The 19,368-nt window shown below is 43.2% G+C and overlaps 2 protein-coding genes and 1 long non-coding RNA gene across 7 annotated transcripts in view; 2 read left to right on the top strand and 1 right to left on the bottom strand.

Moving 5' to 3' along the window:
- SLC25A32 (solute carrier family 25 member 32) overlaps positions 1-5,952 on the top strand; it is a 19,057-nt gene extending 13,105 nt beyond the window's left edge. Inside the window, exons 5-7 of the mRNA XM_048287217.1 lie at positions 314-427; positions 992-1,137; positions 2,622-5,952. Coding sequence (XP_048143174.1) covers positions 314-427; positions 992-1,137; positions 2,622-2,757 — 396 coding nt within the window. The 3' untranslated portion in view covers positions 2,758-5,952. The remainder of the gene's footprint in view (positions 1-313; positions 428-991; positions 1,138-2,621) is intronic.
- CTHRC1 (collagen triple helix repeat containing 1) lies at positions 5,948-14,395 on the bottom strand. Of its 2 annotated transcripts, none has more exons than XM_048287219.1 (4): positions 14,273-14,395; positions 9,173-9,394; positions 7,597-7,813; positions 5,948-6,393 (listed from the first exon to the last, which is right to left on the bottom strand). In XM_048287219.1, the coding sequence occupies exons 1-4, from the start codon at positions 14,393-14,395 to the stop codon at positions 6,251-6,253; spliced, it is 705 nt and encodes a 234-aa protein (XP_048143176.1). In that variant the 3' UTR covers positions 5,948-6,250. The 2 variants fall into 2 exon arrangements, with proteins under 2 accessions (XP_048143176.1, XP_048143175.1); XM_048287218.1 differs by lacking the exon at positions 14,273-14,395 and adding an exon at positions 12,472-12,627.
- LOC125317433 lies at positions 12,661-19,368 on the top strand. Of its 4 annotated transcripts, none has more exons than XR_007200080.1 (4): positions 12,661-13,168; positions 13,529-14,410; positions 15,246-15,354; positions 15,709-19,368. It is a non-coding gene; the product is annotated as an uncharacterized LOC125317433 (long non-coding RNA). The 4 variants fall into 4 exon arrangements; XR_007200082.1 differs by having other exon boundaries at positions 13,529-14,600; XR_007200081.1 differs by having other exon boundaries at positions 13,529-15,354; positions 17,284-19,368.

The following is a 19,368-nucleotide window of genomic DNA, read 5'->3' as shown; positions in this document are numbered from 1 at the left end:
TCTTGCAGTCCTAATCTGCGTTGCCAGCTTGTGCTCTGTGAGGTGGAGTCCCTGGGCCACTTGTTTTATCTCAGTGACTCAGTAGGTGACTTTAGGCTGTATGTCAGAAAAGTAGCATTTATTAAATGTTTGTGTGATGCCTGTCCTTAAGAACACCAGCCCAGAACTGGCTCTGAATCAGACTGCAACAGTGACAGCTGTGCGGGCACAGTCTGAACATTAAGGGAGGACAAATGTAGATGTGTGAGCTGTGTTCTGTAAGTTGTTTAGGTTTTGTGCATTGCCCTTTAACCTTGTTTTATCCTTTTTTTAGGGATTTGTGCCTGGTCTGTTCGGAACATCACATGGAGCACTGCAGTTCATGGCCTATGAGGATTTGAAAGAGAGATACAACAAGTATAGAAACAGAGTATCAGATACAAAATTGGTATGGTGCTGGAGAAAAAAATGTGTTGTGGCATATGAATAAATAGAAGTTGATTCCATTTGTTGGGTTATACAGCAGCCAAATGTACAAATGATACATTAATTATGATACATTAATTGAAATGCAGACTATATTGAAGGGAATAATACTTTCTCACCTTTTAGGAACAAGCAGCTGGTTTTCACTGTTTTTGAAAACCAACTTCTTATTGTGGCAAGTGTTTTGAGAATTTTAGAGGGAGGGATGAGAGTTTTCTCTTGCTTTGTGGAACCAGAGGGTATGGTACTAATCCCTGGAACACTGGGTGCAAGTTGGGGAAAAGTAGCTACTTTTGGAAGAAGTGTTTCTCTTGATGGGAATGAGAAGGCACAACACGTGTGTTACAATCAGTTACTTGTAGCACTGATGTAATAAACATTGATGTTTCTTTTAATGTGTTGTATTGTAAGGGGGGGGAAATCTTGAGTATTTTTAGCAGTACATTTAAAAATTAAATAAAATTTTGGTAAACTGGCTAATTTAAACCATACTTAAGGCAAGCCTGACAATTTTTGTTGCTTTTAGAACACTGTGGAATACATAATGATGGCAGCTGTATCCAAAATATTTGCTGTGTCAGCAACATATCCCTATCAAGTTGTGCGAGCTCGTCTTCAAGACCAGCATAACACATATTCTGGGGTGTTTGATGTGATCCGCAGGACATGGAGGTAGGTGTGCAAAATTAAAAGCCTACATGTTGGAAACTGAGTTTTACAGAATCAGAGCTACCTTTACTGGCTTCTGTGCTGACTTCCAGAACCAGTAGAGTTTAGAGCAAACAAAATGTTAGTTGTACAAAATCACACTGTGCAAGATGCCACCAACAGCAGTAAGCTGAGGACAAAGGAGGAGATAGGAGAGGGTCAATGCCCCCCTGCAGGTTTCTGTTGTTTATTCTGTCTCTCTTCTCCAGCAAATTTCACAGGCTAAAAAATAACATTGACGTGGCAGGTTTGGGACACTAAATGAAGTCTCACTTGGGCTGTTTTAGCTTATCCCATAGGACAGGAGCATTGTGCTTCTGGGAGTTGTGGCTAATCCAAATTCCTGGCAAGGTGAAGTGAGCTAGCCAGAGCTGATTATACTGATGTCCCTGGGTTACCCTGGGACCTGGCTGCTTTTGTAGTCTAGTCCCAGCTTCCTGTAGGACCTTTAGAGACCTGTGACCTCACACCTATTCATATCTTCTCACAAACCTTCCCTGAGCTCCACAGTGCAGGGGAGAGTTTTCACACAGAACTGTGTAATTACTAAGGGTGGCCACCTCTGCATGTGCATCCTGTACTTTCCTTGCTCTGGGCAGTGCTTCTGGGTCGCAGCATATTGCTGGAGAGATGGGAATGGAGTCCTGGGCTATGAAGAGGTGCCAGCTGAATGAGTGGCTGAGGCTGTGTTGTTCCAGGAGCACCCCTGGTTCAGAGGTAGTTACGACCATTTCAACTGGAGGCAGTTCAGAGCAAAAATAGCTCTGATGTCTCAGTGCTGTGCCCTTCAGTGCTGCAGTCTACAGGAAGGCTTATTAGTTCTGATAAAGTGTAATACAGCTGTTCTGGGGCCACTACTGTGCTCACGATGAAACAAATGCACCTTAGGGAGGGTAGTGTAAACCACACCCAAGCACTTCCCAGGATCTCTGTTTACTCATCATTCCAGGTGTCCTAAGCCTGTGAAGCCTGCAACTAAGGAGCTAAGATTTTAATGTCTCTGAAACTTTTTAACAGCCCTAGCATGAACACTGATTCAAATTGGGACAAGTTAGATTCTCATTTTTTGGCCAATAGAATCAAAATTCTGGAGAGGGTGCTTAAATTCTCAAAAAATGAATGCTGACTTTCTTTAGCTTTACAAGAACTTTACAAAGTTCTTGTAGCATGAAGAAAGATAGTAAATTGCCTTCTACTTAGACAGTACCCACAAAAAACCACTCAAAGCCTAGGCTAAATAACTGATATACATAATACTATTATATGTTCACGAGAAAAATGATGGGTTAATACTCGATGCACTTTAAACACTGTCTAAAATTGTCATTTGTAACCTGAAGTGAATCTCTCAATGGGAGTGGGAGAAATAAAATGCCAGCCTTTGGTTTATGTCTGATTTTTTCTATTAAAAGACATTAATTAAAACCGATTTTTTTTTGTCTTTAAAGGAAAGAAGGTATTCCTGGATTTTACAAAGGAATTGTACCCAATGTGATCAGAGTGACTCCTGCCTGCTGTATTACCTTTGTAGTTTACGAAAATGTGTCTGGCTTTTTACTTGGTTTTAGAAAAGAAAATAATTAAAGGTATGAACTTGTGTTCCTAGGAAGGAATCTATCCTTTATTTTTTATATTTATGATCTGGGAGAAATTTAGTTCAGCAGTCTTCTTTGACACTGTGAACTGATCTGGTATTTTGAGGAAAGAATGTAGAGACAGTGAAACCCTGCCAGCATCTCTCCTGTTGAGCGTTCCTGCATTGCTGCCTTCCTCCCTGAATCAGCTGTGTCTGCTTGAAACAGATGTCTGCAACTGTGAAATAATAGTGCTGTGACTGGGTGAAGGCAGCTGCACAGCAATTCCATTCATCCTGGCCTTCCTGGAATAACCCTCTGAGCAGTTTCAGCAAGTCTCAAGATGACAGTTGGTGAGATTTTGCTCCTGCACAGGTGGAAAACTTCATATGAAAGCAGCTCTGGAGCGTGTTAAAACTTTCCTAAGTCTCTGAGTATCATTAAAACAAGGAATGTCATCTGAATCCACCTCTGTGTTGTTTGTCAGATTTTAGGATATGGAATGCTCCAGCCTCCATTGCTCATCCAACACAAAAATGCTGCCTCAGTGGGGTGCAGTTTGGAAACCGAAATTGTTTTTAAAACAGCTGTCCATTCTTGGGTTTGAAGAATTGCAAGTCTGATGAAACTCAGTTCTTGTCTCATACCAGGACAGACTTGCATTGTGGTTTTTGACTTGGTTGTAGCACCAGACTGACATATGCTGTGTGCATTGCTGGCCACTTAATTACTTTTCTTTCTCTTCCATTCTCTCTTCCATTCTCTCTCCATCTCTCTCTATGCCAGAGTGTCTCCATTAATGATACATCTGACCAAATATTACTAAGGAAATGCATATTTGAAAGCGGGCTTACATTTTAAAAATGAGGAGTTTTTTCCTAGTAATCCCAGAGTGATGCAGTGTTCAAACCAGTGTAATAACAAATAGGACCAAATACTTACTTTCAAGAATATTCTCTGGAAAAAGAAGTTTCTAGTCTAAAAAAATCCTGTGCACAGGACTTTCTTCAAAAAAACCAGAACAATCCATTAATGTCTTCTGATTTGGTTTAAGGAAAAGATTGTTAATATATTGATTGCTAACTTAATGATAAATTATAGTACATCTCAGTATATTTGTATAATAATTATGTTTTTTTCCATACCAATAATTGCCATCAAGGATATGTACTTTTTAGAGTTGTGGGTTTGATGGTTTTGGGTTTTTTTAGTTCTCTAAGAAAGTACATTACTGACCATAACATCTGCCTTCTGCTCTTGGTAAGAAGATATTAAGTGGTATCTAGAAAGTATCATTTAACTAGGAAATAAATTAGCAAAGGCTATTCAACAGGTAGTTTCATAGGGAGCAGAATAATCACTTAGAGAAGTTTCCTGTTTACCAGACCAACCTAAAGCAGAAAGAACAATTTTTAATAAAAACTTGACTGATTAGGGGATTGGTTTAAATTTTAAATTAAAATCTGGAAAGCTACAGACACTACTCAGTATTTTGAATCCTCATTCGGCAATCCGCTTGCTTGTTTTTGTAGATACTATTGCCACATACCACATTTTGGGTATAACTAACTTTATTAATAGTTTACACTTTCTCTTCCACAATCCCATCCCCTCTACTGATACAGTTGATAATCTCATCAGAAATAATAATCTCATCTGGGGCCTGTATGGCTGGCTTTGGTTTTTATTAAGGAAGGTTTGTGTGTATTTTGCTGAAGATAAATTTACTGGAAGTTTACCATGTATATTATGTAGATCCATAACAGCAACTTCTTCTGCCTTTGGAGGGTACTTCCTTGGGTTTGGGTGTTTTGTGGTACACAGAATGAATTTAATGGAACACTGAGTTAACTCTGCCACCCAGGGTCCAAAATATATTGTGAAGACAAATGCAAAAAGCATAAAAGAAAAAAAGCTGTGCACATGCTCCCCTGGATTAGTGTGCTCTAGGCCCAGAACAGCTTACTCGTGCTTCAGGATAAATGCAAAGACTGCGAGCATGGGCACAATCACTTACTGTATGTTAACTGACTTTCTGTAAATTCACACCATAGCTCAGTTCATAGTAACTTGTTTGTGTTCAGATACCTTAAAACCATCGTCCAAGCCAGTGAAAACATTACAGTTCTTCAGAGACAGAATGCCAGCTGTGTAGCTTGCTGGCTTGCAGCAAATCTCACACACAGTCTTGCAGTTGGGCAAGCCCAAGTGCTCCCCTCACTGCAGGTGTGCTGCCCTGGTATCTGCAACAGCAGCTACCAGCAAGAGCCACCAAGCTGAGAGATGCCTGGGGGAGATGTTACAGCCTGTTCAGAAAAGAAGATGAGATTTAATCCTAAATAGTGAAATAAATTCATTATCTCAGATTTATTGGGTTTTTTTTCCTTTTAATTTCTGGGAAGAGTGGAGATTTTTGCATGTTGTACATGCTTTTCATGGGTTTTTTATTTCATTAATGTAAAATTGATTTTGTAATACAAACATGACTATGGTTTCTTTTTATAATGTGTACAATTTTAAAAAATATTTGAGTATATCACTTGCAGCATTTGAAAGAAAATACTTAAAACACTGAAGCTAATGGTCTGTTGGAATGATTGCTGTTGTCACTTGTCAAACAGCTGTGACATCATTGTTTCACTTTACCAGTTCCCTTTTTTGAAAGCCTAGGCATTTGAACCTGCCTTATTTCTGTATCTTCTAAACTATTAACATATCTAGCTTTTAACCAATACCAAAGTGGTTCTATATATATGAAAGGCTAAATCCAGGAGAATTATTTTATTGGAGCAATGAAATTAAGTGCTGTAACTGTAAAATTATTTAGTGTCTGCATCTTAGTAGTGGAGACCAGTCATAGGTGTTACACTGAAATCCATTCTATCAAGAAGCAAGCAAGGGGAGCTTAGATAGTCTGGTTTTGCTCAGTTGTTCATAGTGAGGTATTTAACATTTACCACATTGTCTAGTCACAGTTAAGTCACCAGGAGTTTGTTGAGAGCCAAGACTGTAACAGCAGTGCATCCTGTTCTGCAGTCAGGTTTACAGGAGTGAATTTTATGTATGTTTTCCGAAGGCTAAAGCCAACACCTGATTTTACTTTCTTAGAACTTTATCTCTAAAGCCTTCTAATAAAATCGTGTATCATAACACCGTGTAAAATATCTTAAGCAGATTAATGATCAATAAAATAGCCTGGATTTTTTTTTTTTTGTAAAAGGTCTCATTTATTTGATACAAAAAGTTATGGTTAATTCTAAAATCAGTGGTGTATTACATCAAAAAAGAAATTTTAAAAGTTAATGAACTTGGTTTTGATATTTGTATTCTAAAATGGTTATTATAAAAAGCCTCTGCCATGTGCAAAACAAGACAAAGGCTACAGATGCAAGGCTTTGGTGCCTTTCAGTCCAGTACTTGCATCCAACTCTATTGAAATAAATTCTGAAGAAAATAGTACAATTTAAAAAAAAAAAAAAAGGTATTATAAAAAGGGAGGGAAGTTATTTTGGCAGTTCTTCAATGATGATTCGGGAGACTGAATTCCATCCAGTAGAAGCATCTCCCCGTGGATAATCTGAGCAAGTCCCAACCCAGATGGCAATATCCACCAAGCCAGCATTGATCCCTTCGCACAGACCTTCCACTGGTTAAAGACAAAAATCAGGTTACCTCAGCAGGCACAGTCCCTTTGTATGTCACAACTGAAGGTAGACACGAGTACTTAAGAACAGCAGTTCGTTTCAAGCTTGTACTATTTTGTAAATGTGAACAGTTTTTAGAATTCTAGAACAATTTCAGAAATAAAAACTACTACATAGAGATGTGGCAACACCAGTTACAGCCATGCAGTGCCTCTGTCATGCTGCTGCTTGACACTCATTGCAATGCCTGAAGCAATCCACACAATCCACAGGGTGGCTAAATGGGAGGTATACCTGCAGCTTTAAATACCCAAATTTACACACTGGGAGCTGGAATATGGCTCCATACCCTTCCAGCCATCTTTCTAGCAGTGATGGGAGGGGGTGGGGGCACAGCCATACCTGGCTTACAGCTAAGCCCTGTAAAGGTGATTGCTACCCTGTAAGCTTTTCCACTCCTAATTCACTCCTTCTCTATAAAGTTCCACTCCTGATGCCCCACTAGCACCACTGGTTGGAGGTTGGGTAATGAAGATCAGTCAGCTTTACCCCTATGCTGAAGAAATCCTATGATAGCTCTAGACATTAGATTTCATGTCGTCATGTGGTACAGGGAGGAAAATGGAGAAAGAGCACAGACTCTGCATTCCCTTTTCCTAGTGTCACATCCTTTCATGTTGAATGACTTCACTAATTTGCCTCAGCTTAGCAAATGAATAATTGCTCCTAGGTATTTCACTTTGGAGGTACTTTTGTGCCCCACCTGAAATCAGAGTAGAAATTGCAGGAGGAATAAGTCTCATTTTGTGCACAGATAATGTGCAAATACTGGTATTTTAAGCCAGGATGACTCTGTCTACTTGGCAGTAAGGCTGTTTCTCCATAGGCTAATAATGCACAGAATGTCTCTGTATTCATGTTGTGGCAGAGATCAGTAGAACTGTCTGATAGAAGTGTTTTCCATTTCTAAATCTCCGGATATAAATACCATGAAAAATAGCACAGCCATAAAGTACCACTTAATAAATAATTATAATTCTGTTACTATCAATAGTCAACTCTGAGGCAGAAGAGTAAGAGGAAAAAGTGTTAGCTGGCCACTCTTCTGCCTCCTGTTTCAGTCCTCTGACCTTGTGAGGCAGATGGCACTCTCTGCCTTTGGTAACTGCTACTGCCTTCCATCTCTGCTCTCCCAGCGTGCATACCTGAAGAAGTTCGGTGTATGTTAATAGTAGAATTCAGCTCCGGGCTTCCTTGGTCTAGGTATATGATGGCTTCAATAGGAAGTGGCCCAGCACACTCTGCCCCATTGAAAGTGAAGTACCAGCGCTGGCAGCAGGCGTTCCTGCACTTGAGCCGCAGTGACCCGCTGAAGAGCACGCGCAGAGCGCTGTTCGACCGCATCTTGGTAAAGGTACATTCCTGATGGGAGACAAAACGCTTTGGTACAAACCTCTGGGCTTGAACCTATTCATTTTCTATGTATTTATATTTAGGACACATATTTAGGAATATATTTATTTCAAAATGCTTTGGCTATTCTCTTTAGTCCTCTCTGGGAAAAAAAACCAAAATGTGAGCCTGGCAAATGCCATATGGTGCAAAGATGCAAATCAGAACAGCACGTGCTAGATGGTAAAGCAGAAATGGATTATGGAAATTCTTAACTTTATTTAGATAACACCTGCTGTTAAGTTGGTAGCCTAGTTACCTTCTGGGATTTATGTAAAGGGGTATAAGCTCTCTGAAAGCTGCATTCAAGCCACAGAATCACACAATCATAAGGATTGGAAGGGACCTCTGAAGATCATCTAGTCCAATCCCCAAATCCTTGCATGACAAGACAGCAGTTTCTGTCTCTGCTACCAGAAATCCTGGAGTTAACAATTATCACAAGGCTTTTGAGTGGTTTATACCCTGATAAAAGCTCCACAACTGAAAAATTAGTATTTTCAGGTTTTTAAGTGGCTGTTACCCTGTGGTAACAGGTTTTTAAGTGGCTGTCTTCAAAATGTTGGATATCATGGGGAAAAAAAAGTCTACTAAAAAAGTTGATTCTCCCTCTAGCCACAGCACAGCAACTAAATTGTGTAACCACTCCAGGCTTTGCTTCGTAGCTGGGATTGAGGAGGGATTTTTTCTAGGCTTGCACCAATGTGTTTGAAAGTTTTACACCCAGGGCTTCAGTGGAGGACAGACTGTCAGTCTGGGTGACATTGGCAATTCTGCTCCTGAGCAATGCTGATCCTTTGCAGTGGCATCCTGCAACTGAGTTTCAGTGAACAACCACTTTGAAGCAAGAGTTATAAAGACAGGTACAATTAACAGATTAAAGATGTACAGATTAAACAGATTAAAAAGATGTACAGATTAAACAGAAGAGTTATAAAGTTGTACAATTAACAGATTAAAGATGTACCATTTCAATCCTAAAGATCCTCCGTAGGACTGAAATGGTAAAAACCTTGCCCTGTTTTGGGCAAGCCAGAGGTACTTTTTTGGTATTGTGACTTTCAGCCTTACAGTTACAGATCTGGTCTTCTAAATGTACTCTTACACCAGCCACAAAATTCTTCTGAAACCCTATTACAGAAACGAAACAGGCACATAGCTGAAACACAGCTGAGAGGAACCTGAAGTCACTAAACCTTTGAGAAGGTCACCCTCGCATGCAGAAAAAGGCCCCAGCAGGAAACCTGTATGGTTGGTGCTGCCCAGCTGACAGAGGCAGGCCAGAGGCTGCTGTGGTTGGTGCAGCAGCTCCGGGCAGAGCTGACTTACCGCGATCTTCCCAAGGTCGATGCCGTAATTTAACGCACTCCACGAACACTGCTTGAAGTTGGGTGTCCAGGACTCCTCGATGCTCTCCCGCATGCACTCACCCTTCTCCCCTTTCAGCCCATCCCGTCCTGGGATCCCAGGTGTCCCAGGGATCCCATTGGCTCCTGGGTTTCCATCCCGTCCAGGAACGCCACTGGGGCCTTGTAAGCACATGCCATTATACTGAAACACAGAACAGATCTTGCTGCTTCCATCCCTTAACTCCAAGGGTAACCAAGTCACAAACACAAATGAATAACAACAAAACACAAAACCCCTGCTGTACCACAAGTTAATGGGCTATTTCTGCATCTCTGAGAAAATGGCTCCACAGAAGAAAAAAAAAGGAAGAGTAGATTTTGAAAGATAAGCAGTGCCAGCAGAATTTGCTGTAAAATAAGATGCCATTTTTTAAATGAAAAGATACATAAATCCTAGAATTAAAAATTTACCTAGTCCAAGAATTAAAACCTGTTGGAAAACCTCAGAAGAGTCAAAACATTTCAATACAGAAACAAAAAAAGAAGTCACATCAGTAGTTACTTTCTCCTAACCCACCATTACTTGTATAACTGTGAAGAAAATTTTCCGTTTCATAGAGAGGAAAGGTTAACACCACTTTTCTTCTGTCACTGCTCCTCTGGGACAGAACCACATCATGATAATCAAGCCCAAGTCAGACTCCAGAATGCACACGGATGGTGATATGGGTGTGGGAAGCTGCACCCTGGAATAAATCTGAACCCAGGAACCCTGTTTGTAACAGTGGAAAGGCACACATGGGAGGATGGCACACTAATATCCTTGCTAACATCACAATATTAGGAAAGGTCAAATGTTGCTCTTCCAAACTCCATGTTAACACACTTTCACTTTATGAGACTTGGGATTTCCTGCCTTGGAGAGGAGGTTTGTGAAGCCCAGAGGTCCTTCCCCCAGCAGCCTGAGTGCCGGGATGCGGGAGGAACACTGGTGTCAGCAGGCACAGAAATGTTGAGCAGGAACCTGCAGGGGCTGGCCATGGCTTTTACTTCATATGCTCTTTCCCATCTGATGACTGACTGCTTCCTCCAGTCTTCATCCCAAATCCTCACAGATAGCTATATTCTGCTCTTCCACTTTCTTACATTTTTTCGTCTTCATCTATTTTAAACCACCGAATCCCCACCTGTTCCAAAAAGAAACAGTGCTGTAACTATTCCCCCTCGTGCCAGCCATGCCCCTGTCTGCACTGCAGGAGCTGTAAACTACAGCCTCTGCCCTCTCTCCTTTGTCAGACTGGTGACTTTTCTTCACTGAGGCTGTGCCTTTTCACAGGCTCTGGTGCAAAAGCCAGCATACCCATCACAGGCTTAGCTGGAGCCACTCCAAAAATAAAATCAGTGATTAGATGGAGAGGTCTAGTAAGAAGTAAAATGAGGGTTCGACTAATGGTTTGCTAGCTTTCCCTTACTACCTTCACCACAGGAAACACTGCTGGCTAAAGGCGGTGGAAGTATTGGAATATTTTAATGAAGAAAGCCATGTTTTAGAAAAGTTAGCTGAAGAGAAGATTGGTTGGCAAAACACACGCCAACCCAGGAGAACAATGCAAGGACATTTCTATTTCACACAGCACCAGTTAACTGGTTTGCTGTTGCTTTCCCACTGGACTCTATTTGAAACAGTGACTGGCTCTGGTTTTTACATGTGGTTACTCACCACGGAAATCCTGAATGTGGAAATAGGCAAGAGCTGGGGGCAGGCCAAAGCTCTGGCCTATTGCCCCCCATCCCCAGAGACACTAAGAGGGGCTGGCCTGCCTTCACAGAGGAGCTGCTACCCACAGCCAGACAGGGAGAGCACCTCAGCCATGGCACATCCCAAAAAATAAAAGGGAGCACAAGAATTATCTGGGCTTTGGGCTCCACTCCAAATAAAATTGTCTGTCTTGCCAAATCAAGTCTTTTCATGATTTCTTAAGCTAGAAATGCATAAAACGTATTTTAAACATCCACTGAAGGCAGGATCCCCCCTCGGTCCTGCCTTCACTCTGCCCTGGCAAGGCTTTCGCTGAAGCAGTCTGTACAGCTGGGCTGTGCACGAGTCAGCTGCCACTGATTTACCTGCACTTCGTTGCTCACTCTGTTGCACCCAAAAAGCACCGAGCAATTTCAAAGAAATGAGGGAGCCTAAAATACTGCTCCAACAGAAAGTGTAAGTTCATCCATGTGTACAGACTCCTTATTCTCAATGCAATTCAATTTCCACAATAAAAGTGAAAAGGCAATGAGGAAGTGAAAGGGAAGGAGCTTTGCTATCAGTGGTGCTTCCAGCACATCACTTTAGGCGATCTCTATGACGATCATGGAAGGAATGACCATACCACTGGTTTTCTATAGAAGGGGAACGGCAGTCCAGCAGCTCACACATTACCTTCACATCTGCTTTATACATTCCAAGGAGTGGAAAATTTCCCTCCTGTCATGTATCCCTGAGATGGGATAGTCCCAATGCTTTCAGGTTTCTAGTAGCAATGGAATTACAAACAGTGGTGTGCAGTCCCTGCCGCTAGAGGGAATAATGCATTCATGCGACTCCAAGGAAAAGTGGGTTCGGTAAGCATGCAGATAGTTTTCAGAGTATCTGCTGAAGAGCAGACTTTTTTTTTATCTTATGTACTTCTTTCATTACTGTTTATGCACTAGCCTTTTAGGAGCTAAACAACAGTTAACTGCTTATGTTGGAAGGAACTAAACAGCATTTACGACTTATGTTGGAAGGGCTCTAAGGTTTCGGGGTTGCCCCTGCGGTGCGCTGAGCGCAGGAACCAGCCCACGGCGTTGCCTCGGGTCCCGCCGCGATGTCCCCCCGGCACCGGGCACGGCGGGGAGTGGGGGCTCCGCCGGCTCCGGCCGCCACCCCCGACCCTGGCCCGATGGGGAAAACACTAAAACACACACCGGGCCGCCGAATCCCTGAGGTTTCTGTCGAAGACCGTCCAGTCTCTTCTCAGCAATTTCCTGATTCAGCACAACAAGGGCGTAATTAATTGAACCACGAGAGATGCCCAGCAGCGCGGGAGCGGCGCTGCCCTGCCTGCAGCGGCCGCGAGGTTTTCCGAAAGCCTCTGATTTATCGATTTTTTCACATCTTTACAATAAAAAAGCGGCTGCAACGCTCTTCCAGCCGCCCCCGCCCGCACGACTCCCCCAACACCCCCGCCCGCCCCGCTCCCGGCCCCTGGCCCCCGGCCCCGCTCCCGGCCCCGCCGCTCTCACCACGTCCACCACCTCCCGCTGGCGGAGCGCTTTCTGCTTCCCCTTGGGGCTCTCGGAGCCGCCGTGCGGCGGGGCCGCCGCCAGCAGCAGCGCCAGCAGCAGCAGCAGCGGCGGGGCGGCGGCGGCCGGGGCGCGGGGCATCGTGCGGGGAGGCGCGGGGCGGGGATGCGCCGGGGCCGGGGCCGGGGATGCGCCGGGGCCGGCTGCAGCGGGAGCCCGGGTCCGCCGCTCTGGGCGGCAGCGCGGGGATAAATGAGCCTTTCAGAGCGCGCAGCCCGAGCTCCCTCCCCGGGGAGGCCGGGAATTTCCATCCTGTAACCGAGCGAGACGGCCGGGCAGAGCCACCCCCCCGCAGCCATTGGCACGGGGCCGGGGGCTCCCTCCCCCTCGGCCCGGCCCCGCCGAGCTTTCCCCGGGCGATGGAGCCCCCGGCCGCGCCGCGCCGAGCGGCAGCAGCGCTGCGGGCCCCTCCCGGCTCTCCCGCAGCCCCTCCCGGCTCTCCCGCAGCCCCAGGCAGTTCGCTTCCACGTTTTCAGGTGTTCGCTCGGCAGTCGGTAACTCCTTTCCGATGAAGGAGCTGCTGTCTCGGCAAGAAACCGCCTAACGCCACAACGGGATCCTGATGCACCGTGAGGGGAAACTGTGATAAAACATCAGCTGGACATCAATCACAGAATTAATTTTAACAGAAGTCAAGGTAAGGACACAAAATCCTTCTGAACAATAGGGGATTTTGGACTTTTTCGAAAAACCTGGTATTGCCAGACTGAACTTTGTCAATTTAGTAACAGAAGAAAAGCTCTTGGCTACTCATCTCATTTTGCTTTCATTTAAAATCGTACTTTACTTCTCATCATTCTAGAAATGAAAGCACTATAAAATAAAGGATGTGCTATATCCTTAATAATTCAAAATAAAAGTAACAGATGTTTGAGAGGTAGCTTCTGTATACTGCAAACTTCGTGGGATTTGTAGAGGTAGAGTTTCCAGAAGGGCAAGATAAGCTTCAACATTTTTTTTCTGAAGTATTTAACAAAACCACACATTTCTCCTGCAGGAAAGAATGCTACAAGAAGTTGAGTCATTCAAATAGGCTGCACAGAACCACAGAAGACTGAACCCCTACATGTGGCTCTGCACTTTAAGCCACTCCTGCCTTTCTCCCCTTTCCATGTCTGTACTGGTGGAACTATAGCAGTGAAGTGAGATTTACAGCACAGGTCAGTCACACTGCTGTCATCAACCCTGTCACTCGCTGTCCTGAGAACTGGGACTGATGTCAGCCACATTGCTGAGGTGAGGGCTCCTACCTTGTGAAGAAGGGCAGCATTACACCTTGCCAACTTCAAAAAACAGCTGGTAAATAATAATGGTTCCCTAAACCAGTTGGGAAAATTTATGGAATGATGTAAATCCTTAATTGTAGTACTGCTTTGGTGACAGCCTCAGTCAGCATCCACAAACACACACAGGCAGAAGCTTCATTGAGCAATTGTGCAGTGCTGTCAGCAACCCCTGCTGCCTCTGGCCCGGGCTGATGGCAATACTGTGAAGGTGGTGATGTTTGATTTCTGTGTCACCTGCATGTTCACACAGGCATCCTTACCAAGGGCTGGGGATCCTCAGCATCAACACAGGCTGTTGCTAAGGCGTGTCCCTTCACAGAGTGCCAAACTTTTGTATTACAGAATTAATTTCCTCAGGCAAGGTGCAGCAGATGTAGCACACAGTGCAGCAGCACTAAGGCAACCAGGATTTTAGAGAACAAAATTTGCATGGACATTCATGATTATTTCCCCACCTGGCTTTGGTCACCATTAATTTGAGTGTGGATTAGAAGCTTTGAAGTTCCAAAGGGCTTTGCCAGAGGAAGAAAACTTCGGAGCACTGTAAGAGAAGGTCTTAGCAAACGATGGTGGGACATCTGCTTTGAGCTCTGGTGAGTGCCTTGTGCAGTTCCTAGCACTCATTTGACTTGCAGTGTGCATTTCCATCTGGAAAACAGAAATGTCAACATCCTCCTTAACCTGCTTCAGTTCAAGCAAGCCTTGCCATCTGTTAGGCTTATGTTCTGTGGGCTTCTGATATATTTAAATGGTTCTGAGGGCATCAACCACTGCTGAATGCTGGTAAGATACTCAAACTGAATCAGAACTACTGATCTACTTTGCCTTAACTATTTTGCAGCTAAAAGGAGCTGTGGTAATAAAATTGCCTGAGCATCCACTGACCACGATCCATATTACATCAATTAGTGATTCCTTCCTTTTATCCATACTGCCATATGATATAGGCTTTATCTTTATCTCACAAACATATCAGCAAACATTACTAGTTGCTACATCCACCACGTAAATGTCACTGAAATCTCCCAGATGGCCAGTTTGCTCCTGCACAGCCTGGGCAGGCTCACACAAGGTCACCGTGGCACAGTCAGTGCATCTTGCACTGCAGATGCTCATATGATGAGGCTGATGCCATGAGTGCAGTCTCTCTGCTGCAGCTTGAGCTACTTCCCCCCCCTCACATAGCCTCTCAGCATCCCAAAAATCCAGACACACAAGTCTGGAGAGGAGGATGTTCCCATACACACATCTTTCCATTCACCTCAGCCATAACATGCTTAAATTCAAGAGACTGCCCGTGGGGTCATTGGGTCTCTCTGCCTTTCCTGTGCAAACAATTCCAGTTTATGAATACTGTTTGTTAGCACACTGTTTTGAATTCAACCAGTAAATAATTGTTATTCAATTCAATGGTTATTCAATCCTTAGTCTTTACAGCATGAAATAACTGCAGGGAACCGGAAACACCAGACTTAGGTGTCTAAATATTACAGAAAGCTCAAGGCTGAGGATCCTGAGACAAAAGAGGCCCAGTAAGGTAAGTGCCAAGGCCTGGACTTTTCATCTGCCTTTAACTCTTACTGCTTTATACATTTCCCTGTTCTGGGGATGTCTTGGGGTTTTGACTTTTGCTGGCAGCCTGATCTCTGCATTGCTTTGGAGAGCATGTTATTATACACCAGGGTAACAGCAGAGCGCTCAAAGTTAGCACTGCAGTGCTCAGCATCACAACGCTCAGCACCGTTGCTGATCTGCCCTTGGTGCTTTTAATTGTGGGGCTCATAATTTAGATCTTGTTCCCTTTATTACTGATATTTTAGGGTGACTTGTAAGTTGGTGTAAAAGGCTGAGATCAGGGAAAACTTTGAGTTTTTCAAATGGCTCTTTGCAGGCTGCTGGTCTGATCAAGGAGACAAAGAGCTGTCTGTACTGCTGTAGAAGAAAACCAAACTAAGAGCTCTCGGGTAATTTATTACAGATTTAAGAAATGGATTCCAACTTCTTCCACAAAAAAACCCTTTGGAATTGCATAAAAATGAATGGGATTTTGGCCTTAGTCCCTTCTAAGACCTCTTAATTTAAATATATGATTCATATAGCATGTGTAATATTAAAAAAAATCCAAAAATCTCTCCCTCTCTTTTATTGCTTTACTAGCACACATATACCTATTTTTAAAAAGTCTTCCAGTAGCTTCTACATAAAATGATCAAAGCATTACAGCCACAGCAGTGCTTTGCAGGTACATATATTAACATTTGAATCTTAAAATCTTATTTGGGGCATGTGCTCACCCTTCTGCAGAAGAGGATTCCTGTGTTCATATACAGGAGGACAGCATTTTATGAGTGTGAGGAAAAAAAATATCCTGGAGTTAAGTGTTAATTCTTCACTTCTGAATAAGCTCACGTCAGTTCTTAATGTTACTATAGGAAATGTATTTTTACACAATAGAAAACATGAGAGAATCAATACTTTTTATTCTTCATATTAATTATGTTTTCTATGGAGATAAATCTTTAACATTGTCTCTGACAATTCAAGAGCAAGACATAGGTCAGATACCAGTGAAAACTTATGGAAACAGTTTCTTCCACTGCCTGCTGCAGTTCCAGGCAGATCTGTTTTTTTCTGTCCAAGCCATCAGCTGATTTATAGTTGCATTTCCCCATAGCTGTGCTTTTACAATAATAATGATGGCACTGAATATTTTAAACTAAACACTATTCACAAACAGTCAGAGAGAGATAAACTTTAATAAAACTATTTGGGAGAACTGTCTGCTTCACTGATAAAGAATAACTCTGGACACCCAGATAATTCCATAGTGTAAACTTTATGATGAAAAGCCCATACAGTTTCTATTGACTGCTGGTTGCAAATTTCTGGTCTGTACCTCTGCAAGTCTGCACCCAAGAGCAGCTGGCGCAATCCCAGCTGCAGTCATGGAAACATTTGGGTCTGCAGGGGGATCTGGAGCACGTCTGAAGCAGGTCCACTTAGATTGGGTTGTTCAAGGACTTGCAGAATGGGAAAATTATTTCAGTCCAGTTTTAAATTAAATTCACTGGGTGTCCAGTGAATCATCATGTGCAAGGGGAGAGCTGAGTCTCAGGAGGAACATTTGCTCATTAGAGTGGCTGCGAATTAGTCAGTGGTAGAAAAATCACTTGGCTACCTCACGAAACCTCAGTGAATAGAAAGGCTTATACAGAACTGAAAAGTTAACTTTCCTTAAATCCTGTGCTAATAAATGGTTATTAGGATGTGAAATACAGTGCTCCATTCAGATAGGAAGGCTTCTTCCAATGAAGGGCACAATCTGTGTTTTTCTACACCATTCATCAAATGCATTGCCAGAAGTTTGTCCTTCCAGTTTTGGAAAGCAGTGCCTCAAATTAGTGATAATCCCGAAATTAAAGGAATAGACTTGAACTTTGAAATGTTCTCTTTTATTTGTGTCCAGTGAGGCCTTTGAAAAGGAGTTCCTCAGGATAAGCAAGCTCTGAGCAGGGCTGAGGCAGTGCTCTGTAGCCCTTCAAGGTGGCTTACAGAAACAGATGCCTATAGCCACCATAACAGGCACACACAAAATGCACAGAAGCGTACGGATGCAAGAAGGTTTCATCAAAGAAACAAACTAATCGGCCCAGTTGCACAAAACTCAGGAGAGAGACAAGCAGAGTCACAACAATGACAGATGGGAACGTGTGTGATTGCTGCAGCTCTGCTTCTTGGATGTAGTGGTGGAGCTTGAAGCCCGTGGCATTCCTGTGACCTGGCTCCTCACACCCACACTGACCTCAGTGAAAAAGTCCCATGCCTTGAGGCAAGCAGGGCTGTGGAGCTTCTGGGCAGCACCCCCAGCATCTGCTCACAGATGACTCACAGTCACTGAAATGGCAGTGGATGGACTGGGGCTGCTGGGTCAGGCACAGTGAGGTTTACAAGTGGTTCAGTGGGGTCATCCTTTAGCCCTGAGGATACTTCCACAGGTAAACTCTTGCATTAAAATTGTTTTATGTGCTTATATAGGAATCCTGTTTGACTTGCATCAACAACTGACTAGTGCAATGGCACTGGGAAGGATCAAGCACGCGAATCCCTGGCTCATGTGGAGATTGTGTTCGGCCAGAATAGCAAAAGACCCACCAGGTTCCTGTGAAGAAAAATGTGGTTTTGAGCCCTCTTTAAGTTATATTTTTACAGCAGGTGCTCATCTAACTATGCTTTTGTGAGCATAACTTAGCGTGGTTTCCTTGTAACTTTGCTGTAATTACAGGATCTCTTAATTGATTAAAGATCTTATTTATGAGTTCATAATTTCCCGTTGTCAAGTAGAGGAACTTTCAGGATGTGTGCCCTAAAAATGCTGTTGAGGTTCTATTCATTTAAAAGGAAAAGTCCTCCCTCCTTTTTTTTTTGTGTTTGTGTGCTTTCTTGGGTTTTCCTGCTGGTTTGGTGACTGTCCATTTCTCTCCATACGGAATCTCCTCACAACTATCAGCATCTTTCGGTGTCTTTCTCAGGATAATCTTGCCTACTAAAAGTTTAAGAAAAATTTTAAGAAAAATAAATTAATTTCCATGGTGAGCCCTGACTTCAGCCCGCCCAACACATTTGCATTTCATCCACTCACTGGCACATCACACCTGTCAGTGCCATGTCTCCACATTACACAGAATGACACGTGTCTGGATTATTTATCCCTGTAGTGCATCCACTTGTTCTTTACTTGGAAGTCTGGATCACAGCCATGCCTGTAGGAATCTGGAAGGAGAGCAAGTCCCATATAGGACTGTGTCCAAAGGGCAACATTGGTGACTCAAACCCAGTGCCAAGGAACATGTTCAGCTGCTTCAGCTTCCTCAAGGCCTCCATCTTCAATCATTCAAGAATTACATGCACTCTTGGATAGTAGGTATGATACTACCAGAATTGGGTCTGGAGAGAATGGTTCTTAGATAGCTTAAGCCTTCAACTAATAACTAATTTACTAGTAATTTCTTGTGATCCAGTTTCATGTGGTAAGGTAGAACATCACGAAGATAAGCTGGGACATTCATTGTCTTCTTAGTCCTTCATACATGACCAGCGTTTAACATCCTTTTTCCTGTTAAGACCGCTTTGGTGGCCATTTCTAATCATCCCACCCTCACCCCTGTGGCAAACCTACTCAACGGCAATAAATGTTTTCTTGCTATTTCTCTTCACCTTCTATGGAAAAAAAATAGTCCTAAAATACCTTTCCCCTTAAAATACCTGATGTTCTCTCATGACTATGCTTCTGTACCTGAGTGTGCTCTCTGGGAGGGAGGTCAGTACCCCTCCACATCACCTCTGCCCAGTACCAAGTCTCTGTTTAGCACTGCCCTTCCACAAAAAATGCTTTCTTCCGAACAGCAGGAACTATTCCCCTCTCCAGCTCCTGTCTCTGCTAAGAAACAAGCTGTGACCTATTTAATGAATGTAGATCATTTGTTTAAAGATCTCATTGGCCATTACTTTATTTCGACTAGTAAAACCTGAAATAAAGCAAACCTTTATTTTA

This window comes from Corvus hawaiiensis, chromosome 26, assembly GCF_020740725.1.
Source record: "Corvus hawaiiensis isolate bCorHaw1 chromosome 26, bCorHaw1.pri.cur, whole genome shotgun sequence".
Classification (NCBI taxonomy): domain Eukaryota; kingdom Metazoa; phylum Chordata; class Aves; order Passeriformes; family Corvidae; genus Corvus; species Corvus hawaiiensis.
This window is presented reverse-complemented; position numbering and strand designations above follow the sequence as displayed.